General features: G+C 37.3%; 1 protein-coding gene and 1 pseudogene across 2 annotated transcripts; both read left to right on the top strand.

Annotated features, from left to right (window-relative positions):
- The first annotated feature begins 2,309 nt into the window (after nucleotides 1–2,309).
- LOC148870329 (aquaporin PIP2-1-like) lies at nucleotides 2,310–4,466 on the top strand (annotated as a pseudogene). Its single transcript, XR_016107729.1, has 3 exons — nucleotides 2,310–2,883; nucleotides 3,583–3,723; nucleotides 3,838–4,466. The product of XR_016107729.1 is annotated as an aquaporin PIP2-1-like (transcript).
- Nucleotides 4,467–21,634: 17,168 nt separating this feature from the next.
- PDIL1-4 (PDI-like 1-4) lies at nucleotides 21,635–27,259 on the top strand. Its single transcript, XM_088969131.1, has 12 exons — nucleotides 21,635–22,511; nucleotides 23,153–23,282; nucleotides 23,941–24,106; nucleotides 24,205–24,323; nucleotides 24,435–24,515; nucleotides 24,859–24,945; nucleotides 25,055–25,129; nucleotides 25,323–25,391; nucleotides 25,478–25,558; nucleotides 25,667–25,801; nucleotides 26,626–26,682; nucleotides 26,848–27,259. Exons 1-12 carry the CDS (start codon nucleotides 21,958–21,960, stop codon nucleotides 27,040–27,042), a joined length of 1,749 nt encoding a protein of 582 aa, XP_088825257.1. The 5' UTR covers nucleotides 21,635–21,957; the 3' UTR covers nucleotides 27,043–27,259.
- Nucleotides 27,260–27,818: the final 559 nt, after the last annotated feature.

Here is a 27,818-nt window from a genome sequence, read left to right as displayed (position 1 = left end):
ATTGCTTTTAGTAATTAATATTATTGTTAATAACTATAAATTAAAATTTGTGCTATTAATTATAAGCGGGGACCCGTGAGATGCATGAGTTTTGTTAAAAGATTTTGAAGCAAAAAGAGATAGGGTTGTAGCTTGGGTTGGGTGGGCCTAGCCCAAGCCCGACCTAGCTCAACCAAAACTTTTGCACAGGTTGGGCTTGGGTTTTCGAACTTTAAACTAGGTTAAGGCCAAAAAACTCAAGACTAACCTAAACTCAAGTTGGGCTTGGGTTGAGGCCTCGAGTAGTTCGAGCTCAATCCAACTCATTTGAGCTCATGCGAACATTTTATGATAGACTAGGCTATATAGTTCACTAGTCACTATGCCCAAGTCCAAGTCTAGCTCAAGATGTTAGGTTAAACTTGGGTTGGAACTAAGTTGGTAAACATGGGCTTAACCTTCGGTTGTTAAACTCGAGCTTGGGTTAATAAATTTTTTGTAATTATTGTCATTCTTTTTTTGGTATATTATTAGTCAGTAATTATTGAAGATTACCAATAAATTTTCTCTTAACAGCCTAGCCTTAACCTGTGCTTCAACCCAACATCGTGGATTGGGCTTAGGATTGGATGTATTGAGCTTTATGGCCCCTTTTTAGGTAGAATATATTGATAATATGTAGATATTTATATTACAAGATGTTGGGCAGAATCTAATTGATGGAATCGGACTCGGGCTACCAATACACTCAACTGAAGCTCAACCTAAATTTAGACTAGACTTCAATTTTTTTGACCTAAATCTACCTTGAAGTTTGAAAACTAAAACCAAACCAATGCAAAATCTTTGATTGACTTGGATCGGACTCGGATTAGGCCTAATGCACCTTAGCTCCTCTTGCATCTAGTTTTAAAAAAACTGTACATCGCACGGATACCCACTACTAAATAAATAAATAATCACCTTTATCTCGTAATAATTGAAGAAATAGGTTAAACCGTTAAAAGTCTCCTCTAGAAGCAATTCATCAATCAGACCATTGAAGTGTTTCACTGGCTTTCGGCCCATCGTCCGATTCTCTTACTATCATAACTTAATTCCTTCTAGAGAAATTTTCTTTTGTTTTCTTTTTTGTGAATAAATTCGAAATATAAGGTGATAATAGTATTTTTTTTATCCATAAATTTTACTCCTGGTAGAGGGGTGGCTATCTCAAATTTTATTAACCATTCTCAAATGGAAAGTCAGAATATAGAGGGGAGGACATAGCCCGCCTTGCCCCATGCCCAATACGAAAAACACTCATTACCACCCTCTCAAAATCCACCCTAACAAGGAAATTAAAAAAATACAATTAACCAATTCTCATAATGGGAAGATTAACATAATCCTCATGCAACAGCCTTTTAAGATTTGGTGGGGTATGAAGTTCGGAATTAAAAGTTGCGTTGCTTTTCAAATTCACACCCACATTTGCAAGGTAATCTGCACACCTATTTCCTTCTCTCAACGAGTGACCAATGGAATACCTCATGTTACCAAGTGTTCGTTTGATCTTTATATAAGTATAGGCAATTGACCATGGGTGAGATGTTGTCCCGTTAATGATGCCTACTAACACCTCATTGTCACTCTCTATTTTTAATTCAGTGATTTCAAATTGGAGACAAAAGTGTAACCCATCTAGAAGATCCCAAAAACTCAGTTTGAGTGGAGGAAGTATAGCCATAAAAATTGTAGAAAGCAAAGCAAAAGCCTCCCAAGGAATCCCTAATAATTCCACCCCCACCACTGTCACCCGAGTTCTCCCTATTAGCACCATCTATATTTAATTTATAATGATAATGAATTGGGAATTTTCACCTTAACCCATCTAATTTTCCTTCTCTAAGATCCTTTGGAGCACAAGGTTCTTAGAGCTATCATTGGGGGTTTTGGGATGGCATTGAAATCAGCTCATTATATGAGGTGATAATAGTCATTTTGATATAGGGTCCAAAAATCTGAAATTGCAGTCCACTTTTAGTCTACTAGTAGCTCCTATAAATCGTATCTGGCCGTAGATTTGATACATCTGGCCTGTAATATTTTGAGGTGGACTGACCTATAAAAACCTCATTTTTTTGCTAATTTATTAGGGGTATTGAAAGGTGAGGTGAGAACTGAGAGAAGTAATAGACGATAAAAAGCAAGAACGAAGAAGGAAAGGGGCCCATGCCCATGAAACGGGGACAAAAATCGATTTCAGTGGGAGCAGGGGCGGCAAAATCAACCTAATAAGCCTTAATTTCTTTTTCCTCAGACTCCCAGAATAAATACCCCTTCCCACTTTACTTTCCTCTCACTCACTCCCACTCCCATCCAAGCATAACAACGAGTGACTTCTCTCTCCTTTTCTTTCCCATCTCTTGTAAACTTATTGTTTTCGAGCTCTTGCACTCGTTACGGCATGGGGAAGGACGTTGAGGTTGCTGAACACGGCCATTTCTCCGCCAAGGACTACCACGACCCACCTCCGACGCCTTTGATCGATGCCGTGAATTGACCAAGTGGTCCTTCTACAGGGCTCTCATCGCTGAATTCATTGCCACTCTTTTGTTTCTCTACATTACTGTGTTGACGGTCATCGTGACGTTCGGGCTGTTCTTGGCGCGTAAGGTGTCGCTGATCCGAGCCGTGATGTACATGGTGGCACAGTGCCTGGGGGCCATCTGCGGTGTTGGGCTGGTTAAGGGATTCCAGAAGGCTTACTACATGCGCTCCGGTGGTGGAGCAAACTCATTAGCCCTTGGATATAGTAAGGGCGTTGGATTGGGGGCCGAGATCATCGGTACCTTCGTCCTCGTCTACACGGTCTTCTCCGCCACTGATCCCAAAAGGAACGCCAGAGACTCCCATGTCCCGGTAATCAGTTTGAGAAACCCTCCCTTGTCCTCTTTCCTCTTTCCTTTTCAGCTACAGCTAGCTGTTACGAGTAGCAAAGACAGACTATTTGTTTGCCTATTGGCAGTAATAGTACAACTACTGCTCAGTAGCATGCGGACACATATTCAGTAACATGGATTGTCCACATAATGTAAGATTGTAATTGGCCATGGCCCAGTGGGAGGTGGTCCGTTTTCTCTTTTTGTGGTTGTTATGTTACTGGCTCTGGCATGGATGGGGCTCTTCTCTTTTGCAAAGAAAAGGCTAAAGATTGTTTCTGACTTCGGTGGGTCGCTTTTCTCACCGGCACCTCACAGCTTTTGCTTGTGGGGATCCTCCATTTTAGTGGATGTTTCGTGCTTGTGCCTCCTCCTATCTTGCCACTCCCTGGCTTTTGCTTGGTCCGTCTATTGACCAGGTGTAGGTTTGCTGCTCCGTTAAGCACCTGTGCACGGTAGCCGTCTCAACTAATTCTAACAGCAACTTTGTTACATACAAAGATCCTCCCCGGTCACCCGGTGGCCGGCTCCCTTTTTTACGTTACTGACGGAGCTACGTATTGCCTCCGGTGCTGTACTGGGCATAAATAATATAAATTTATTATTTAGGAATTAATTATTTACAAGTGTTTCCCTTTCTTAAATATAACTTGTTCAAACTTTAATTACGTTCCATAAGGTTTTGGCGCCGCTCCCCATCGGATTCGCGGTGTTCATGGTTCACCTGGCCACCATCCCAATCACCGGAACCGGCATCAACCCGGCAAGGAGTCTTGGAGCCGCTGTCATCTACAACAAAGACAAGGCTTGGGATGACCATGTACGTTTTAACTTTTAATTAATCTCCTTAATTTCTATAGTTGAATTGGACCTCTGGTGTTTCTGACTGGGTAATTGTAACCTTGTTTTCTTTTAATATTTTGTGGGCCTGCAGTGGATCTTCTGGGTTGGACCTTTCACTGGAGCTGCCCTCGCAGCGCTCTATCATCAGTACATTCTGAGAGCAGCAGCCATTAAAGCTCTGGGGTCCTTCAGGAGCAACCCTCACGTCTAAATTTTCAAGAGTCCATGCCGCTTCCATCACTCGCGTCGCCAAACAGTAATTTTAATAATAATGAATTTTGTTTCTTCAAGTCAGTCTGAAGGTCCCGTCTCCTTGGCTCTTGCTATGCCTCTCCTTGCTTTCTTTTCTCTTCGATACCAAAGAAACAGATGTGTGCCATTGTGTGTGGGAGACAGAGAGTTGAGGACCCAAAGAATTGTAGATAAGATGTCTTTGGGAGGAGAGGTTGGGGGGAGTGTTTTATGTAATCCCATTGGGTCTTTCTCAACAACATTTGCTTTTAATTTTAATGTATCCAAGTGTTGGCGTAGTTAGTCTTTTCCTGTATTTTCTTTTTTTTTTTTTTTCTGCTGCTTTTTTACGTTTAGTCATGATGCTTCCAGATAAAAGTGGAAACGAGTGGTTTGGTTTTGTCTTAGATTCTACTTGATCGGTTTCTCTCTTTTGATTCTCAACTTGTGGTAATTAATTGTCACATCACATGGTGGCTTTGTTTGAAATAGATTCTTCCTCGCTGTTACATTTGATTTCACTCTGAGATGAACTCCCCAAATATAATGGGGCTAACGTTTCACAACTGGGTTTTCTTGACTGGGCTCAGCCCACAACCTCTCTCTCTCTCTCTCTGTCCATTGAATATCGTAATTCATTAAGGGTATAGAGTCATATATTCATCTAACAATACATTTCTCCTATTTCACTTAACCCCCCAAACCTAACACTACTACTATTATCTGCATATGTACCTTCTTTTTCAATCTTAATTAATTGGCTTTATCTATGAATTCCATGATCCTTGGTCGTTAAAAAAATAACAATACTAAATACTAAAGCTTTCAAATGTATTGCGATTACCCATGATCCTTCGTCGATTACCCAAAAATAAAAAATGTAGTCATCGTAAGAAGGGAACAAAAAGGAAAGAAAAAGGGAGGTTAGGTTATAAGCACCTGGGGGGTCCTTTCCTTTTAAAAAAGTGGAGATTCGGATGTGTTTTTACTTCACGGTTTTCATCTCATTAACAATTGGGTAGGTGGATAAATGATGGATGCACTGTGTCCTCGCTCTGTTGATGTGCAGTGCTTTAAATGTCGAGGGTAGGTACACCCTCTCTTGCATTTTCTATATTAATTAAATCTTACAAGCATCAAGCATGTCGTCTTTTGGAAGGATATACAGTCTAGAATCCAGATTGATTTGTGAGATGGATGTGAATGAGTTGAGTCTGTGAAGAATGTGATGCAGAGAGGCGGAGTGAGGGATATATATATATATATAGGGCAGGGTCTGTGAAGAATCGTTAATGCCTTTTATTATTCTAAGAAGAAATTACGGAACATAAAGATGGCGATCGATCCTTCTATATTAACCCAAATTCTTCCATTTTTCCCTCAACTCAAACTCGAAGTCTTTAATTTTGGTGGCTTTCCATCTGGAGCTCACGCCGGCCCTCAACTACAAAGTGATCTCTCTCATTTTTCAGCTCATTAATTTCCAGCTTTTTTGTGCCATGGTTTGAAAACAAACATGTTAGTAAGTATTAAGTAATAGAATACTTCAAACTTGAGCTAGTAGACACGAGTCACTAATACGACTCTGACTGACGTAACTAGGCAACCTTTCACATATTGGTCTATATACTAGCAGTAGCAAAATAATAGAGTGCCTTCTCATAGGTGGTCGTCTGATGTTGCTCTTCAGCATTTGGGGTGTGTTTCTTTTTGGTTTTTACCATGACTAGCTAGAGTGAAGAAGGAATTTGGTTGGATCCGTGAAACTTAATAATTTCTTGACCATAAGCGTAAAGGAGCCGTGCCGCTCTCGCTTCCGCTCCCGCTCCCCATGTTGTTCTACTAAGCTGCATGCCGTCATGCCGTGTGTTATCCGACAACGTGATCTGAAATGGGCCACACAGCCCACAACCCAAAAATTTGTAACTGGGAAAGAATTGTTAAGCTTCAGTTGTGAGCTATTATTGATGGATGGAAATTAAAGCCAGGTACAGCAAGGTCAGAAACAGAGAAGAACCACTAATGACTAATGTATGGTCTCTGTCTCTTTTATTACACAAAGTCTATTCTTGTGATGATCATAGTTGAGAGGTGGGGTTGTGACTAAACTTGTGATGTCGGGTCAAAGTTTTTCATGTCCGTGTTAAATTGGGCTTCAACTGTATGGTTAGATTTGTTGCTGTCATGGCCCATGGGCATGGAAAAAGTAATATTGGATCGACGGTGGAAACTGTAAGCAAGGAAGGCGTGTTCGTGTAAACTGTAAACACACCCACCCTCGCATCACATGCTCATGCTATTTAATTCTGTTGCTGCTGTGGTATTGGAGTCTGTGATGCATCGATTTCTGTTTGGCAGGTGGTGGTAGTGATGGTGGTGATGGTGGTTGTGCTACTACTGCTGCTGCTCTCTCTTTCATCAAAGACAACAGTAACGGTGGACTAAATAAGGATTTGGTTTGCTGCGAGGCTAGAAGCTAAAAAGCAATTCCTCTTTTAGAGAGAATGGTGGTGGTGTATGGACACATACATGAATGTCCTATATTAATGGTTAATTAATGGTACGTGGGAGCATCACCGTCCGCCGAGTACGGACCTATGAGGAGTTGAATCCTTAAATAGGATACCCGATTCCCAGAACTAATTGATCATAGTTTCATAATTCGGACAAGTACTAAACTCCATGCCTTTTCCCTTCATTCAAGCAACACTAACACAGGGTCACAACTCACACCCCCACCCATAAAAGAAGATAGGGAAACATGCATATCTACAGCCCATGTATAGGAAGTTGCAATTGACAATGCACTCAACTCAAATATATAATTTTAATTTTTAAATCCTATCTTATTAAGCTATTTTTCTTTTAAAAATATCATGGTAAGAGCCTCAAGGCCCTCAACAATCCCATTCTAGGTTTTAGATTCAGCCATTTCATACCCTTTATTTGTGATTAATTAAAATTTCTAATTTTTAAAATATTGTTTTGCAAACATTTAATTATTTTATTGACATTGTTAGTATCTTATAGTATTCTTGTATTTATGTTATTAATTCTATATTAAAGAATAATATGAATTTCAAACTCCCAAGTGAAATAAATGGACAAAATCTCAAAATTTCGGATCAAATTCTGAAATTCCATTTAATCCAATAAAAACAAATCTTTCTTTCTTTCTTGTTTTTTTTTTTTTTTTGGTGTTTTGAGTTTAAACCAAAACGGCATGGTAGGGTTAGGTGAATTTATACTTTTCCATCATTTTGCTCGCTCCCTCATTTGTAAGTTCTGTGCATTACCAGATATAACAAATTCAAGGCCTGGACTAGTATATATGGGACAAGTGTATGTGTTATTATTTTTATTTTTTTTACAATTTATAAAAAGTATATATTGGCGTAGGGCAGTCGGCCACTCAATTACAAGAGTAATTAGAAGAAAACATGTAGATAGGTTATTTCCTAGGTGAACAGGTTACCTGAGTCTAATTTCTAAGGGAGTCTACTTGGTAATTTTTAGATTCCTAGTATTGGTAGAAATAGGATTGAGTGTTCATTATAAAACAGGGGGATGCCATATATTTTGAAGCAGTATTCTTTATCCGTAACTTGTCAAAAACTCATATTGAGTTTTCAGCATTTCTCTTAAACTCACAACAACTTTTCAAAATGTCTAAAACTCAACATGTCACTAACTTGGTGTTAAAGAGACTAACGGCTGTTAATATATTCCCATTTTAACCTTCATAGAAAAATATAAAATATAAATATAAAATATATACATATATTTTAATATTTAGACACGAAAAAAGGAAAAAGTTTAAAAAATATTTTCAAATATAAAATACATATAAAAACACAAAAAAATATAAAAAAATATAGAAATTTCACCCAAAATAAAAAATTATTTTCAAATTATAGAAACTATAGAAATTGAAAAACAAAATTAGAAAATAAAAACTATAGAAAAAACACCAAAAATTAGAGTAGAGGTCCCCAATTTCAATGGGAATCTAGATATTGAAGCCTTCCTCAACTGGATCTATGAAGTAAAAAGATTCTTTGGGATAATGGATGTACCTGAAGAGCAACAAGTTAAGATTGTTGCATAGGACCACTACAGAGGAATCAACAATGGCAAGCAAAGCAAACTATAAGACTATGGTATGGAATGAAACAATTAATGATAGGACCTTTTTTACCTCCCGATTATGAACAATTCCTATTCCAACAATTTCATAATCACATATAGGGGACTAGAATTGTATAGTAGATGAAAGAAGGGTTAAGATCCATCATATGGATGGCTGAACTATGTTAGATGGTTCGGCGAAATTTCAAAATTTTCCTAATCCTTACGGAAATCGAATTTCTTATGTTTTGAAAAACTGCATTTTTCAAAGATCAGTCTTGTGCTGAACTGGACTAGATTTGAAACTAAACATAGAGAAAGATGTATACCTGATACGGATGCCACAAACATAGATCCCAAGGTGGAAGTTCACACCCAAACCAGTCATAAAACCAGCCTCCACTGAAGATGGCGTAGTGTATTTCTGATGCTGGTTCAACAATGCAATTTTTAGCAAAACTGCAATCCAACTATTTGGATCGAACTGGGGAGGTGATTATGAAATTCCTCTGAGTTTTTCTTGCAAAAACCAAAAGAAAACCGATATCTATTAGTCCCAAAATAGCTATGGTCGAACTAGGGTTTATTGGGTGACAAAAGAAGAAGAGAGAACTCCTCCTAATCAAATTAGAAGATTATCCAAATCTAATTTGGATGTGGACTCTATTAAGAGATAAGCCTTATCCTCTTAAGAGGATGGGTGCTCTATACCCATTTCCAAACCTAGATTTTCCCCATGTCACATGACAATTGTCATGTGACAGTTTAATTAATCATATTAATTATAGGCGTTAGGCCCATCAACTATAAGGCTCATGACCCAAGGGTGTTGCATGGCCAACTTAGGCTTGATTTGTATGGTGTGGGACTCAACAATGACCTCACATAAGTCCTCATGGGTTCGACCCAACCTTTATGAAAATGCTTGACCAAATTCACTACTAAATACAGTGAACCCCTAAGCACATCACTATGGGTTCAAAACAGACCTAACATTTACATTTAAATGATCATTGAATTCAGCCATCCTATGAATACCCAAGGATAATGGATTTAAGTAAGATAAAATACATCAGGTAATCAACCCTGTAATGGTCTCCTACACTTAATCTCTTAGTAGCGGCAGAGCCAAGAAATTTTTATAAGGGGGGCCAAAACCTAAATGAAGTATGGATGGACCCATAGGGAGGGAAAGCATTGAGGTAGAGAGTGGGGGAGGGGAAAATTTACATAGAAAATTGTAATACAGTTGAGATTTTCTGAAACATAGGGGAGGGCCATGGCCCCCTAGCTCCACCCCTGCCTCTCGTCATATAATGATTAAACACTGCTCGACAATGAAGGACATTTCCCCTAGTTGCAAGGTGTAGTGTCACACTCTCTGCTCGGATCGAAATATTTTTCATAAAACATATAACATATATCATATAAATATATTTTGCAAAATCAAATCTCAAACATAATTGAAAACCACTGCCAATAGTTTTAGGTTTCCACCAAAGAGAGTGTAAGCCCTATCATTCACTTTGTCCGAGAAAGGGGCCGATACTATCACTTTGATCACCCACTCAAATGAATTCGTAGACTGCCCCGACATGCCTAGGTTTTGACCCTCAATGGATTTCACTGATTGACATATTAAAGACAACTCAATCCAACACTTAGTGCAGTACTGCATTCAAGTTTAGGGGTTATATGCAACTTTCTAGTTTTGCCCATCAATTTTAAAGGTTCAGGGCATAATTGAAAAATTGTCCAGGTTCGGTGTTTCAACCAAACACACACTACATGTGCTTTGGGTCTAACCCTAGTAGATAAGACAAGCTACCCCAAGTTCTTTGACAGTACATCAGTGTTAGCTTTGACAAGATAAACTCTCCAAGTCTATCCAACGGTTGAGAACAATCTAAACTAATACAAGTATCATAAGTGTATATTTTAAGGGGTAATTTCACAGAAACATATCAATATCAACATAAAACAATAATTTACTTTTATTCATTTACAATAAATGTATATGTACATCAATCTTATTAGAGTTAATGACATACACTACCTAATAATAGAATATATGGAAGAATTTCTTAGGTTGCAAGCATGGTGTAATTTAGTGGAAACAGAGGAGCAACATGTTGCATGATATATCAATGGTTTAAAATTTATAATCCAAGATAGGATGGGATTGCAACCTGTGTGGACCGTGGAAGAAGCACAGAACTTAGTAGCACGGGCCAAGAGGCTAATGGCACAACAAGATACAAGGATAGGCAGTTCACGTAGACCTCTGCCTGAAGGATCACGTCCTACCATGCCAACGGGAAAGTAATCCCAAGTGGTTAACCAGTCCTGACCTTCTACGTCAAGAAATAGGCACACCGTAGGTGGTGGCAGTGGTGCAACCAAACAGGTTGGTGGGGGGGAGTAGCAAGGCTGCAAATAATCCTTATGCTAAACCTACAACTGATAAATGCTATAGGTGTGGAGAGTCTGGTCATAGACCAAACGTGTGCCGTGCTCGTCGACAAGTTAATTTGGCCAACCATGAAGAAGTCCTCGAGGAAGAACCTATACAGGTCGAGGACCAAGAAGACGATGGAATTGATGAGTTTACTGATGAGGATGGGGATGCCATGGCCTATCTAATACAACGTATCCTTTGCTCACCAAAGAAAGAGGAGGTTTCTCAGCAACACCAGATCTTCAATTCAAAGTGCTCGATCAATCAAAGGGTGTGCGATCTAATCACCGACAATGGTAGCTACGAGAAATTGTGTCTAAGGCATTGGTGAACCACTTGCAACTACCAACTGAACCTCACCCTTCACCATATCAGATTGGATGGATCAAGAAAAAACCCACGATCAAGGTAACTGAAATCTGTAGAGTTCCTCTTTCTATTGGGAAAACATATAAATATGATGTAGTTTGTGACGTTGTAGATGTGGATTTTTGTCATATTCTACTTGGCCGCCCATGGCAATATGATGTGGATGCCACTCATAAAGGGAAAAACATATGTATATATTTATGTGGAATAACAGGAAAATCACTATTATACCCAGAGGAGGTGAACCTAAGACTCCTAACATGGAAGGGAAGACTTTCCTTTCAATTTGCAACTCCGAGTCTGAATTTACTACAGATGTGAGGGTTGCGGGTGAAGCGTACGGGAAACAGAGCCAATCGAGGGGATACCAAAGAAAGCTCAGTTGTTATTAGAGGAATTCAAGGAGTTAACTATGGATAGGTGCCACTCTCCCGAATTTGCCACATTACAGGATGAGTCCGAAATAGAATGAAATTTTGAAGGAAAAGGTGGAAGAGCTACTTCGTAAGGAACATATTCAGGAAATTAAAGCACTAGTCCTTGTGCCGTACTTGCACTATTAACACCAAACAAGGATTGGAGTTGGCGAACGTGCATGGATAATCGCGCTATCAACACAATTACCATCAGGTACAGGTTTTCCATTCTTCGACTTGATGATAAGCAGAATCAACTAGGGGTGTCAAGGTGTTTTCTAAGATTAAGATAGATAAATTTGAGGAATGAGTATCATCAAATTCGTATTATGCCGGGGAACAAATGGATGACAACATTCAAAACCAAGGAAGGGCTATACTAGTGGCTGGCTGGTAATGCCTTTTGGGTTATCCAATGCCCCTAGCACCTTTATGCGTCTCATGAATCAATCACTCAAACCTTCTATTGGAAAATTTGTGGTCGTGTACTTTGACGACATTTTGTTTTATAGCGGCAATGAAGATGAGCATGTTAACCATTTACGACAAGTGCTGACTACAGGAGAATCAGCTATATGTTAATCTCAAGTAGTGCAATTTCTTAACAAACAAATTGATGTTCTTAGGATTCATCATTAGTGCTGAAAGTATTCACATAGATGAGGAGAAGATTCTAGCTATCAGAAATTGGCCTACATCGAAGACAATTAGCGAGGTTCGTAGCTTTCACGGCTTGGTAACATTTTATCGGTGCTTCATTTGTAATTTCACTAGTATTGTTGCTCCAATTAATTACTGATTGCTTAAAGAAAGGGAGGCTTCAATGGACAGAAGCAGCCAACAGGAGCTTTGCCGAGATTAAAGAGAAGTTGACTACTGCACCAGTGCTGGTACTACCAAACTTCGAAAAGATTTTTGAATTGGAATGTGATAGCTTGCGGTGTTGGGTTGGTGCTGTTCTTTCACAAGAGAGTAGACCTATGGCTTCCTATAGCGAAAAGTTGAATATAATGAAGCACAACATAAATGGTCTACTTACAAACAAGAATATTTTAATAAGATGCATGCAAGGTGGTTCCAGCTCTCCAGCATTGGGAGCATTACCTAACTCAGAGAGAGTTTGTGATACATTCAAATCATCAATCATTGAAATACTTCAGGAGTCAAAAATATTTTAATAAGATGCATGCAAGGTGGGCCTCTTACTTGGAGTAGTTCTCTTATGTCATTAAGCATAAGCTAGTCTGGAGCTACTAATCACTGAGTAGAAGAGATGCGTTGCTTGTCACTGTAAGCACTGAGGTCGTAGGGTTTGAATGCCTGAAAGAGTTGTATGAATCCGATGAAGATTTTAGTGGTATTTGGGAGAAATTCTTGACAAGGCAGCCTATCGAGATTTGATTATATCTGCAGGATGGGTTTTTGTTTAAGGGAAACAGATTGTGCATTCCAAGGACTTCTTTGCACGAGAAGGTAATTCGAGAATCACATGGAGGTGGTCTTGGTGGTCATCTTGATCGAGACAAGACCATTGCCAGTGTTGAGGAACGGTATTACTGACCACAGTTGAAGAAAGATGTGGGTAATTTGGTAAGAAAGGGACATGCATAGATCGAACACGGGTCTTTATATACCATTGCCAGTACCAACAACAGCATGGGAAGATCTTTCAATGGATTTTGTGCTAGATCTTCCAAGGACACAGCGTGGGGTTGATTCTGTATTTGTTGTTGTTGACAGGTTTTCGAAGATGGCCCATTTTGTTCCTTGCATGAATTCTTCAGATGCAGCACATGTGGCAAAATTATTCTTTCAAGAAATTGTCAGGTTGCACAAAGTTAATTCCAAAATCTATTACCTCAGACAAGGACAAGAAGTTCCTTGCTCACTTCTGGCTTACACTATGGAAGAGATTTAATACTGAACTCAAATTCAGTAGCACTGCACATCCTCAGACTGGGGTAGTGAACCAAACCTTAGACAATCTGATTCGCTGTATTTGCGGGGAGAAGCCTAAACAATGGGACAAATGCATTGCCCCAAGCAGAGTTTGCATACAACAGTTTTGTCCATAGTTTAGGAGTCTTTCCTTTCTCTATAGTATACCCAAAGTCCTAGGTTTAAGTATATCAGCTAACAACATGGCAGAACAGTTCCAGGCAATTCAAGAAGTTAGGAAGAAGCAGGAAGAATCTAGCGCCAAGTATAAGGCACAAGCTAACAAACATAAGCGGCATAAGGTATTTAAAGGAGACATGGTTATGGTCTTCTTGAGGAAAGAGAGATTTCCAACTGGGACTTACAATAAGCTAAAGCCAAAGAAATATGGGCCTTATCGAGTGTTGAAGAAGATTAATGACAATGCATATGTGGTGGATCTCCCGGAAGAGAAGTAGATTTCTAGGACCTTCAGTGTCTCGGATCTGTACGAGTATTACCCGCTTGGTGAACCTTTGCATGCCAAGGATAACTCAGGGACGAGTTCTTCTCAAGTGGAGGGGACTGACGTAAGACAATTGGCCACTCAATTCCAAGAGTAGTTAGAAGTAAACAAGTAGACAGGTTATTTCCTAGGTGAATAGGTTACCTGAGTCTAATTTGTAAGGGAGTCTACTTAGTAATTTTCAGATTCCTAGTACTAGTAGAAGTAGGATTGAGTGTTCATTATAAAACAGGGATTCCATGTATTTTGAAGCAGTATTCTTTATCGATTCCACTTCAGCAAGCGCTCTCTGTGTGAAGTTTTTGTTACTTCTCAGAATTCAAATTCTAACAACTCACGATTCCCCTGTGGATTCAGAGCATCAACTGCGTTCATCTTGAACGAGATCAAGCTTGTCAAGCTTGTGCTATGTTATATATGGTCCTTATTGGGCCTGTTTTGCACCAAAATTATTATAAGAGCCAGGCCTAGTCCTAGCCCAATTCTGATGGTCATACATGCCAATTTTGATGGTCGTAGCTTCTGAAACTTGAAGAGATTGGCATTGTGCCTCAACAATACCCTTCTATTGATTGAATTCCTTGTAATAAAAGCCAATCCTACTCAAGACCAAACCATTAGAGTCTAGAATTGATGCAAGTTTTATATCATTGAAATCCATCCATTGTTGATACTGCTTGGTAATGCATCCAAATACATTTGTAGCCACAACATTTAAAGCACATATGCAAGTAATTGTTTAACTTTGGGCAAATTCTGCAAATTACAGATAACCTTCCCTAGTTAAAATCTAGGTGATCCTGATCGAGCACCATGTTGGCCTGAAATATGTATGCCCTATATAATAATTTTATCAACAAAGCTCAATGGATTAGCTCTCTTAATAATCTATGGACATTGTATCCTCTACTACAATGAATTTAAGTCAGTAACAGGAGAAAAGAGCACCAAGAAGGCGGCTTGAAACTAGGCAAATTTTTGAATAATTTTCTATCCAAAGCCAATCTCTTGGAAAAGCCCAAGCCTCTCCAGTATGATTGAAAATATTCTTTAAATAAAATTCACAAATTGGCCATTTTTTGTTTCCCCAGATGCATCCAATTTATATTTGTCCATGTCCATCCAATCCAAATCTGTTTTATAGGATTGGCCATATTTGAAATCTGCACCACTTCATAAATTCAATGTAGTAACACCATGCCCTCTCAATTATTTGGGTTGGATGATATTTCCTTTTTAGGGTAAAAGGACAATCTTGTACTATTCATACTTTAATACGAATTGGGCAGTTTTCATTCATGTCCTTTTTTTTGCTTATAATTACATAATAGTCCATAATCTTTGTCAAGCTATTATATTCTCAAGAGTGTTCGGAATTTGAGATGTCTGTCATTGGTACAAGGTTTTAAAATAGCTTCCAGTCACAGGATTATCAAGGGGGATTTGATAATCCAAATAGACAACCACATATTATGCTTGCCTTAAAGGTGATGAATTTCAAGTCACTTGTATGGAGAGACTTAAGCAAATATGTGGGTGTTTGTCAGAGAAGAACTTCACTGAGCTTAACCCATTAGTAGAATAGTTGCATGGAATCAACTATCAACAACTATTTCTATCATGGATATCTCGTATATGAGGTGGTGCTTACTACAGCTTGATGGTGCAAACACTTATGCCCTAACAAAGGGATTTGAGCATGCACATGTCAGCTATAATGCCTTATGCATGGAAGCATGCAAAATGCACGAAATGGAATATATCATTGAAATTGACGTGATTAAAAAGTCCTTGGCTAAAGCAATATGGTTTATGGAAAGAGTTTCAATTGTCACCATATGAGTCATTATCAATTCAGAGTATGATTGAGCTAGTTGGATTTGACATATTCAGTATGGCTCTTTGCTCATGTGTTAGCAAATTGTCATTTCAATTGTCACCATATGAGTCATCCAATTGCATGGTAGCTATAGATAGAAAGGTTCAATTTGTCAAATTCAGACTATTAAGGTGGTCATAACATATTAATAGGTGTCACTCATGAGCTGTGGAACTCCTATGAAAAATGATCAATTATTAGCATTCAATGGAGAATTAAAGAGTTTTAATCCAATTCAGATGGAATGAGTTCCATTTGGGATGCTAAAGGAATTTTGTATCATTTGGCACTACCTAATGGTAATGAACTTAAGACGTCACACAGATTAAGGGGCAAAAGATATGTAAACTATGGGGGAGGGTGTTTACTAAGAGAATTCTTAGTAGAGGGACCTGATTGTAATTAAAGGGGACTAATTTATAATTAGAGGAAACTTATGAGATAAGCTCCTCTAAATAGAAAAGGAATACAATCCTATTTAAGAAAGGAAAGGGGCGATCCTAGGGTTAATATATACACACTTCTGCTAAACCTAATCTTAATTACAATTTGCTAACACATTCTAGGAGCCCCCTAACCCTTCCCACTTCCTCTTCCTTCTTACATCAAACTTAGTGAAGATTTGAATCAAAGTTGAACTCAGGAACTCTGTTAAAGTTAGATCAAACTTCATTAAGGCCCCATATGTTTTCACTTACCTGGGTAAGTGAGTTTACCAAACAAGTGTTTCTTAGACAAAAATTTCCTAGGGGTAAATTCATTCTAGTGTTCTTGTGTGATATAACTTACTTGGGTATGGATAAAGCGAGAGGTGCAAGGGAGAGACTGTTATTGGTGCATGAGTAAGATACTACTTACCCTCAAGGAGTGTAAATAACTTATACTTTTTGAAAACTTCTTTTACCATGGGGCCCAATATAGCTGTGTATAAATGCAAGGGTCATGATCAACTGCCCAGTTGACCAAATTACCCCATATGAAATACCCACAAATGAACAAAGCCTAAAGGTATGCTTTTGTTTCTGTTTTGAAACTGAGTTTGGAAAGAGGACAAATGCAAATATGTACTGTATAAATACATATAAAATAATGCAAAATATAAGGTTTTGCATTCCATATATTTGCATTTGTACTCCTTCCAAAGTGAGCCTAAGGCTTTGTGCACCACCATGGATGTGATGTTGGGATTTTCAAGATACTATTAAATTTTAATTTTTTGTTATATAAAGATTTAAAGAATTAACCTAAATTTTTCAATAAGTATTATACTTTGGGGGTAGTGACAAATAGAAACCTTGAACTTTCAAACTCGACAGTTGAGTACCCCAAACTCCTAGAAATAGACACCCCAGTCTAGTATCCTTAGCCCATGTTATAGTGTGCAATAAAGTTACCGACATGCCCATATGTATATTTAAATTATTGAAAAACAAAAAATGAAAATGACCAAAACAACCCGATTAAGTTGTAGTCTTTGGTCTAGGCAACGTTGTTGTTTATTTAGAGCCCTAGAAACAAGCTGAAAAGGGTTGAACCCGACAAAAAATACTTCGTTGGCAAGGGTTGTGTTCAGCGAAATGACTTCACCGACTTGATCCATGTTTATTGTAGTTCAATGCTTCAAATTTGATAAGAAAAATAAGGATTTTAAAAATAAGAACCTAAGAATGAAGATCTCAAAACAATGGTTTCATAGAGGAGAGAGGGTAATACGGTCTAAAAATGTCCTAAAAAAACATAAGGAGGACAGTTTGGGGATTCTAAAATGTTTAAAGTTGTACATGACTTCATATGCCATGGATATCTAACTTATTTATGGAATACTAATAATGACTGGATAGGAGTATTTATTTTTGGGATTTCTGGTACTCAAGTGTCACATTTGAAAGTTCAGGATATCTGTCTGATATTACCCCCAAATTACAAAGTATAAAGTAATTTTATTGAAAACCATTTTAGTTATATTTTTCCATATGACCACAAAATCAATGTAGCTTTTTTCCCAATAGTATTTTTATTTGCCTTTTTTTTTAATATTATTGATGATTGCTCTCTCCCACCATCTAACGAATGTATCATATATAGGTATAAGAAAGAGGATGGATAATCATCAAAATTTATTTTATCATTAAACAATCTTTGAAAATGTGAGTTTCATCCTTGACAAGAATCTTTGAAAATGCGAGTTTCATCCAGATTGTTTGTTATGGTCTTCTAATGGAGATGGTAATTTGTAGGAAGCTATCAGAATCAAAACGGATTCTAGTATTACTGGCAGGTATTTAAACCATTTGATGTTCCATGGAAACCATGGTTTACTACCCTTATTCAATTGCCAATTTACTTTTCTTTTTTGATTAATATCCATTGCACGCATTTAAGGACATGAACTTGAGCCCAGAATCTAATCTAAGTTTCAATTAGATGAAGAGTCCCATAAGATCTGCTCAATAGTATTTGATTAGTAGTCTCAGCTAGCATATGCAGATGCAGGGGCTACTTAATTCTTTCCCTTCTTTGTTTTGATGATCAATTAGACATTGGCTTATATTGAAATCTTCCTGGTTCCTCAAAAGTCAAATCCTGCCAAAACAAAGTCGTAAGCAACCACAATCAAAATGTTGTATTAGAGACTAGAGTAGGTTGGCATTCAATTCATAGTATAGTAACATCAAAAGATAAAAATGGAGGGTTAAGGTTTTGTTTCCATTTTTCCACCCTACGACTAGGACTAGGGTGTGGATTAGCTTAGGGCGATGATTGTGTAGTGGACTGTGGAATCTATGACAACCTCCCACATCAGCTATAAACGGGGCTAGTAGTGAGGTTGAATGATTGTAGGGCGTTATCATGGTTGTATCTGTTGAGAGAGGTTGAGTGATTGGCTCAGCTTGAGGTCAACTTTGCCAATTTGGCATCTTTTAAAATTTCAACCTTAAGGTCCTTTACCTTAAACTGGTATTACTCAATTCAAGTATTCAATCACAAAGTTAAATAATATACATGTTGGAAATTGGGGTCATAAAAGCTTAGTGGAAAAGTTCTGGGGTGTGCTTAAAAATATTGTCTTTAAAACGTTATTTTCTCCCATTAAGTTTTATTGAGTTTGCTGTTTGATTATAAGTAAATATATTCTCAAGATACAATAAAGCTTTGACTAAGAATTTGCAACAAACAAATTTGAAGAGTTTTCGAAGAAACCTTCTATGATACAGTAGCAGATCGGATTGAGAGAGATGAGTGATTTTTCGAAAACTTATGTGTTCATTTGCTTGATTCACACTCCATATATAATATTTGAAGAGTCATCTTAAAGAGGAATGCATTGGTTCAAAAAAAGGCTCTTTGTACAATCACAATTTCAAACTTTGTGATTGTTAAAAGTTAGTTAACAATTAATGATTATTAATTTTTGAATGATGCCTCTTAATCTCATCCAATCAAATCGTGACTATTGATTTTTTTATTAAAATATCAATAGTCATGATTCAGCTTCGCACAAAAAAATCAATGCTGCTTCAAGTGGGTGTGAGCAAAGTGTACCTCTAAAGTGCCTCATTGCATTTGCATCGTATACATGCACGTGCATTGCATGGTAGAAAGCCTCCGTACTCTATTCTTATTATCGTAAGTGTAAACAAGCTCCTATTTAAAAACTCAAAAAATATTTTATAATTTTCCTACGTAGGACAAATTGAAAATTGGTTTTAATGTAAATATTAAAAAACTATTTTTTAAGATATATATGCAAGTGCATTTTCATGTAATTACCATACTCTTTAAAGCCAATACCCTACTTCGATGGGAGCATATGCCCATGTCACTATTAATACCATGTGATATGCACATGATTTCACATTCTAATCAATATTTTATACATCATGTATCATTGGTCTCTAAGTCTACTTTCTCATTTTATTATCTATTAGAGCTATTCTTAAAGAAAAATTTATTGAATGATTTCATTTTTTTTTTCCACTCCTCCATCTATCCCGAGCTTCCCAGCATACACATTCGTTTTTTAAGACATTGTTTCTGGACTATCCAACACTTTACTCCATATGATATTATTTTCCTTATTAACATGTTGGAACTTAGAAGTGTTAGAAGGGGCAGAGGAGACGAAAAAAAAAAATGAACATCATACTATATAAATAGTATATAAACATCATACTATATAAATGTTTTACGACGAAACACTCTTAATTATCAATACCAATCTCTCATCCCCACCATACCTGAATGAAAACATACACTAGATATGGAGTTTTGATTGGTCCTATATATAGGGTTGCAAATGACCCAACCCAAGTTTCCCCCTTTAATTATGAGTATTGGTATTGGCTTCCTAAATAAACAATTTCAAATGTGATTCAGCTCTGAATGCGAAGGGCGTATCAATGAGAATGAATATTCTTTCCAAAATATTTCACCAAATGAGAATATTGCATAATTAAAAAGCAGTAAACAATTCAGTTCATCCAATTCCGCACTTGTGTCAAACTGTTCCTCAGTAAAAGCGGATCGAAGGTGTTCCTCAGCTGGTTTCCTGGTAAAGTCTGGTCGGTTGCAACGTGTCAATTTTCGCATACACCTGGGTTTAAAACTAAAACGGTCTGATCTTCTACGTGGCCAAAAAATATTCAAAAGATCTAAGAAATAAGATGAGGAGGTAAGATTTTTTAACACATTGTGTGTTGGTATCCATCGGAAGAGTCCGGATCTCCTGCTCAGACAAATTCTGCCACGTCTATCCATCAAACATTGCAGCCATGCAGTCATATATAGAGAATATCTTATCCTCTTACATAATATTATCTAGGGGGAGATATTATCCTCTTACATAATATTCACCTGAGTAGTGTATATGGGCAGAAGATCCGAAATCCCATCGGAATGGGCTAATTAATACACACGTGGTGTGATCATGGCACTATTTATCTGGCCATTTTGATCATTGAAAAGCTTAAAATCTGCGGTAAAGAAGGAACTGGGATCACCTAACAACAAAATATGTTCTACCACTCTATCAACTTGATCTGACACCACTTATCTCACCAGAAACTGGAGCCCACCATAAAAGTGGGACCGATCATGTATGAGATGTACACGTGACATGATGTTAATAGAGTGTTGGAACATATTTTGTTGGTAGGTGTGTTGGACTTGTAAAGAAATGCTAATCCTAATAATAATTAAGGTGTTGTTTGGTAAATCTTTTTTGAAAGATCTTGTAATAGATTTATACCTAAAAGATGACATGAACTTTTGCATTAAGATTTTAATAACCTGAAGATGATTTAGTTAAGGTTGTCTTCTTGTGCGAAAGTACGATAAAAAAAGTCGAAAAGCTTTATTTGGAGCTTCCCAAAAATAACTTAAAATGATCTTGATGTGTCTTTTTGGGGTGTCATCTTTTGGCGACTAGATCTTTCCCAACCAAACGGGAAAAGACCAAAACACAGACTAATGGGTTTTTAAACAAATGATAGCACGTGCGGAAAGACACATCAAATAGAGCCTAAGTAGGTGTTTGGCATTGGCATTGGGAACATTGTACTGTTTTCAGAGAAAAACGGTGTTGGGCATGTGGAGTTCTAAGTATTTTTTGTTTGGAACTGGTGCTGTTACATAGACGATTTTCTTTTTGTTTTTGAGAAAACAACACTGGTTTGTTTGGTACTAGTATTGGCGGCAACGTTTTCAACATTCTTCTTATTATCCAATGTCCAAAATTATGCCACATTGATGCCATATCATAAAATTGTTGGCAGCAACACATCGCTTTCCTAGAAAATATTAAATTTGACATCGATTCATACCACACTTTTTTGATTTCAAAGACATGGTCTAGAGCAACGTTTTTTCTAAGAAAACGGTACCAAACAAGAGGGCATTGCTTCCAACATCATTTTCTCTACGTGATGCCTACATTGCACCATTTTCTCAAAAAATGTCACCGATGCCAAACACTGCCTCGCTGTTGAGTGGTTAACCGTTCTTATTGTTGGGGGCTGGAGGACAGCGGCAGAGTGGCGAATGGGTAGTTTAGTCATTAGAGTGGGATCTAATTACAAAAATGGCCATTTCAGTTACCAAAATGGCCAAAACACCGTTGACTCAGTAACGTCTTTTAACGCTGGTGCGTCACTGAGTAGATCCAGACTCGATATGCGTTACGTTCCTCCGATTTTTCTGATCTGAAAGAGAAGAAAGTTCAGATCGGAAAAACCCTACACCCCTCATTTCACTTCACATTCTCTCCCCTCTCTCTTCTTTCCGCGGCAATGGCCAATCGAATCTTTCTCCTTCTCTCAATCTCAGTTCTTCTGCTCTTTAATGGGTTCTGCTCTGAAACTGTCTCGAAAGAATCACCGAAGAAAGATGGCGATCTCGACGAAGATCTGAGTTTCCTTGAAGAGGACGACGAAATTACCCCCATCAAGGACCCTCAAGCAGATCCAGACCACTTGTTCGAAGACGATGATGATTTTGACAACTATGAGGACATTGATGACTTCGAAACGGATCACGAGGAGTATCCGCCACCAGAGGTCGACGAGAAGGATGTTGTTATACTCAACGAAGGGAATTTCACTGATTTCCTGGAGAAGAATCGGTACGTGATGGTGGAATTCTACGCACCTTGGTGCGGACATTGCCAAGCACTTGCGCCTGAGTACGCCGCGGCAGCTACGGAGTTGAAGGGTCAGGCCGTGCTCGCAAAGGTGGACGCCACAGAGGAAAATGAGCTAGCCCAGAAGTATGAAGTGCAGGGGTTCCCAACTGTCTATTTCTTCATTGATGGGGTTCACAAGCCTTATCCCGGCCCCAGGAACAAGTAAGATTCCCCTGATATCCTCTTCTTGCAGCTTTTACTTGATCTAAACTTTAAATTCTGTTAGAGAGTTCTTTCATCAAGATGTTGACTTTTGAAGGGATAAAGTTTCTTTTACTTATAAGAAAGGGGATTCAATTTCTTTGTATAATTGAAGAAGTGATTATGAAGAAATGAGCTTCGTGAAACCGTTTCCTATAAAAAAAATAAAAAAAAAAGAAGAAATGAACTTCGTGAATTTATTTCGTGCTACTTGTTTACGTTTCACTGAATCCTCAGTCTCGGCACGTTTTCTATTTTTTAAGGGAAGGAAATGAAAAACACTCAACTTTGTTAACTATTTACATTTTCCTCTCTGTTTTCTCTTTCAAAGTCCATGACAGGGATCGAAATGGAAAGGCATTTATATTTCTTTTTTTCTTTTTTAAGTGTGGAAATCCCCTAATTTGGAATATATAACATTGGTTAGTGATTATTGGTTGCATATTGTACTGAGAAACATTTTTTTTAATTGGTAATCATTGTACTGTACTACTGTATCGAGAAACATGAATATAATTATACTTGATGAAATTGGATTTTGTTTTTAACGTATGTTAACATCTGGAACACTGATGGTAGTTAATTTACTCTATACTCTGTAGAGATTCTATTGTTACTTGGATTAAGAAGAAGATTGGACCTGGTATTTACAACATAACCACTACAGAGGATGCAGAGCGTATATTGAAAAATGAGGATAAATTGGTTTTGGGATTTCTTGATTCATTGGTGGTATGGCTCTTCCTTTATAAATGTGATCATTCTTTCTGTATTTTGCTTCTAGCTTGTGAGTTGAAGATGTCTTGCTGTGCTAGTATCAAGTCGGTATATAGGGGCATGCAATCTATTTCTTCAAAATGTCTTTTTTGTTATTTGGACAGTAAAAAATGGTTGAAATGATTTTTCTTTTTTTGTTCCATGTGTGGAATGGGGTAAGAAATTGCTCTCCTACTTGGCTGTGGAACTCAAGAATTGAAATGAATTAATTGTTTTCACCTCTTTGAGATTGTAATGCCTAGGTTGTGAGAAGTTCTTTCTTTCTTTCTTTAATTTTTGAGAAAAGTATAGCGTATTGCATTGAAGTATGTCCAAATTTACATCAAAGCCCTGCACAAAAGAAGTCACTATACAAAGGCTGTGTCCTATCTGTATGGCTATTCTTAAAGTCTAGATACAAAAGGAGACCTGTCTTCAGAAAAAGAGTTATATTGAATATCCTTGAATTGATGTTGAATAGCAACCCGTAAGTATATTCTGCCCCATAACATATTCGCCACTGCATCTTCTAAGTTAACTTAGCTTTTAAAAAGCCTTAAAAGAATGTTATGTTAACATCTATTGTTTAATTATTTTTTTGGTCTTGTTTTAAATCAATGTCATGCAAATACAGGGTCATGAAAGTGAGGAGCTTGCTGCAGCTTCAAAACTTGAAGATGATGTTGACTTCTATCAAACTGCCAGCCCAGATATAGCAAAGCTTTTCCACATTGACCCCAAAGCTAAACGTCCTTCTGTCGTCCTGTTGAAGAAAGAAGCTGAGAAAATAAGTTACTTTGGTTAGTTTTTTCATTACTTCTCCATAGTTCATGCTTTGGGCCTTTTCCTTTTCTCCTTCAAGGTGCATTACTTTGACATAGTTTTGGCATTTTTGCAGATGGTGAATACAACAGGTCTGCAATAGTTGATTTTGTGTTTTCCAACAAGCTTCCCTTGGTGACCACCTTTTCTAGGGAAAGTGCTCCATTGGTTTTTGAGAATCCAATTAAAAAACAGGTATACCATGTGCTATGTACTCATCATTACTATGACCCATAGAAGAGAATATTTTTGTGAATTAGAATCTTATTTACTTCATGGTTTTCATGTCTAATGTTTTCTTTCCAGCTGTTGCTTTTTGCAACCAAAAATGCTTCGGAGAAGGTTATTCCAATATTTCAAGAGGCAGCTAAACATTTCAAGGGAAAGGTAACATAAATTTACTTCCTAGAGGATCTCTTTAACCAATTCCTGGTTTGCTTCATTCTGCAAGTTCTTCAGTAGGGTCATCTTACATCAGTTTGAAAACACAAAATCGCTTGAAACTGTTATATTAATTGCCTAGTTCCACTTGTTCTGAGTATTGAAGTTCAGCGTCTTTGATGAAGCCAATGTAGTAGGGATCAAGTTGATCAGAGAACTTTATAAGTTTGTTTTAATATGTGCTCAATAACATGAACTTGGTTCATATTTGTCATGCCCTACACCTCGAGGCCCAAAACCACTACTATGGAACAATATGGTGTTCATTTTTTTCCTGGACTTTTTGCAGCTCATTTTCGTCTATATTGAAATGGACAATGAAGATGTTGGAAGACCAGTTTCAGATTACTTTGGGGTTACTGGAGATGGTCCTCAAGTAATTTCTTTGAATTCATTCTATTTTTCCCTTTTTTCATGTATTTCATTATTAAACCTCAAAACATGTAGGGATCATGAACATACTAATGATGTCCATTTGTGTTCAGATTCTTGCATACACCGGAAACGATGATGCCAAAAAGTACATACTTGATGGTGACGTGACCATAGACCGTATCAAGGTTAGAATTATCACAATTTCATTTTTTTTTATTATTTTTCTCTCTTTCTTGTTGTAGGAAATGGTGCACATGGAATAACACAAGTCGCTTTATTAAGTTTTGTGCCAAAAAAATGTCGCTTTATTAAGTTATGAAAAAAATGAGTAAATAATTGCACATTTAAGTAACTCTTATCTTATCTGTTGTGTCTCAGATATTTGGGGAGGATTTCCTTGAAGACAAGCTTAAGCCTTTCTATAAGTCTGATCCCATCCCAGAGACTGTACGTTCTCAGGTGTCTTTTTTCTGATGATGATTTGCCATCTAGTCTTATGATCTAAATTTCCTTTTGTAAATTGTTCTCCACAGAATGTTGGGGATGTGAAAATAGTGGTTGGGAATAATTTTGATGAGATCGTGTTGGATGAATCAAAAGATGTTCTTCTCGAGGTATTACTTTGCTTTATGAAATTAATCGAAAACCCATGGGCCATTTATTGTTTATTCTGGATTTTTCTCTTTTATTATTATTGACATGATTCTAATGTCATGAACTAGATCTATGCACCATGGTGTGGGCACTGCCAAGCACTGGAACCTATTTACAACAAGCTTGCCAAGCATCTGCGTGGCATTGATTCTCTTGTCATAGCCAAGATGGATGGAACAACCAATGAGCACCCCCGGGCTAAGGTATCATTCATTCTTCACTTACTATTAGTAATATGTTATGCTAAACAACTTGTTGATGGCCATAAGTTTATTGAGTGTTAAGTTCTCAAATTTGACTCAGAAGTTGGGCTGTTGGCTAACTTGGCTTCTGGATTTAACTAGAGTGCATAAATTAGTATGGACACTTGAAACCTGATTGCTTTGATGATGTGAGAACAAGCCTTTTTTCCTTTGTTTTTTAAGATTGCTAATTGATAACCTTGGGTTTTGACCACTGCAATGTTGTATATAACATGTACTACTCTTTCTTAACCAGAAAATTTCAATTAAACATAAAAAAATCCGTAGTGAAGATTTCTGCTTGGTTCACAAATGAAAACTTATCTATATCTTTTCTGCTAGCCAAAGTTGGGCAAAATTTGGTGGGTTGTGATAATTATACTTTAATTCTTTTTCTATTAAATTTTCTATTTATCATGCATTATTAGATTTAATGTTTGATTATTTGTTCTTTTTTTTTCACTTATATTTGGTTGGCATTTTTTTATCATTTTTATGGTATTTGGTGATACGCCTGAATCCCCCATAGGGGGCCGTTTGAGTAGTTCAGCACCACAAATAACCCCCCTCCCCAAATTTTGGTGGTAGCGGGATTCAAATCCCAGTCTCTGCTGGAACAAACCAGCTAACATACCAACTGAGCCACCCCTCAGTTGGTGACATTTATAGCGTTTGAACCATAATTGAACATGATAGTTGAAAGAACATTTGTAACACCACTTGTCCATGGCTTTGCTGCTTTGATGAAAGAAAGTGAATAAAATCTGCCTGTTTTGCTATTGCAGTCTGATGGCTTCCCCACACTTCTCTTTTTCCCAGCTGGAAATAAGAGCTTTGATCCTGTAAGTGGTGTTTAATACTATTATTTCTTTTGAAGCCTTTTCTTCTTGCAGTTATTATTTTTTTTTGAAATTGGTATTACCATCAAGCATTTAGAAGTGTAGTGGACACAACATACAAGATATGGAAGTAAGTTTTAAACAACATTTGGTTTCTTGACCAAGCAGATTACTGTTGACACTGATCGAACAGTGGTTGCATTTTATAAATTCCTCAAGAAACATGCATCGATTCCTTTCAAGCTCCAGAAACCAGATGCAACTCCAAAATCAGAGGGTGCTGATGCCATTAAGATTGATAAGAGTAGCAGTTCTGAGACCGAGGCTAGCAGCAGTTCTAAAGACGTGAAAGACGAATTGTGAGGTCTTAATTCATAAGATGTATGCGCGCTTTGTATCATCAGATCAGATAGGAAGGGCAAAACTTGTCACTTACATAGATGAAAATTAAATAGAGTAAAATGGCGGGTGGAGGGGATTTGATGATCTTCTCAGATGTTCTTGTCTGAAATTTTGATTTCTTCGAGGCCTTGGACAAATTTTCCGAAAGAATACAATAAATCTCATTTTCTCTTTCTTATATAGGACTGCTAATAGTATCTGTTTGTCTTGAATTCGAATTCGATCTATTTATAATTTGATCGAACATAGATCCATCCCTACCCCATCTGATCCTATATATAACTGTGATTTAGCTGTTTCATGGCCTGCACAGAAATCAAGGGAAGTTTGGGTTTTAAATAGCATAGATACATATAGTTTGATTTATTAGTAAAACTAGTTTGACTGTTTTTTGTCTTTAAATAAGAAAAATGCTATTTTGGATTCATTCTATTCCTCGTATAGAATATAGAAGTTATTTTTATTTCATTTTATTTATAGTATATGGTGTTTTGAGTTTAATTTATTAATGTTATTAACAATCCGAAATGAATCCAATAAGATTCCATTAGAAATCAAATTTGGATTTAGATATTCTATATGCCTAACGAATCTGTCTGCAGCTCTATTATCATCTAGGGGGTGTATGGTAGTATGGTCTTCATAAGGCAGCATACTGTGTTTGAATTTATTGGCCCCATTGTGGTATTATTTATTTTTCATTGTGGTGTGGTTGAAATCAAATGATTTGCATCATA

This window comes from Nelumbo lutea, chromosome 2, assembly GCF_056320005.1.
Source record: "Nelumbo lutea isolate HS-2025 chromosome 2, American lotus-T2T, whole genome shotgun sequence".
Classification (NCBI taxonomy): domain Eukaryota; kingdom Viridiplantae; phylum Streptophyta; class Magnoliopsida; order Proteales; family Nelumbonaceae; genus Nelumbo; species Nelumbo lutea.
This window is presented reverse-complemented; position numbering and strand designations above follow the sequence as displayed.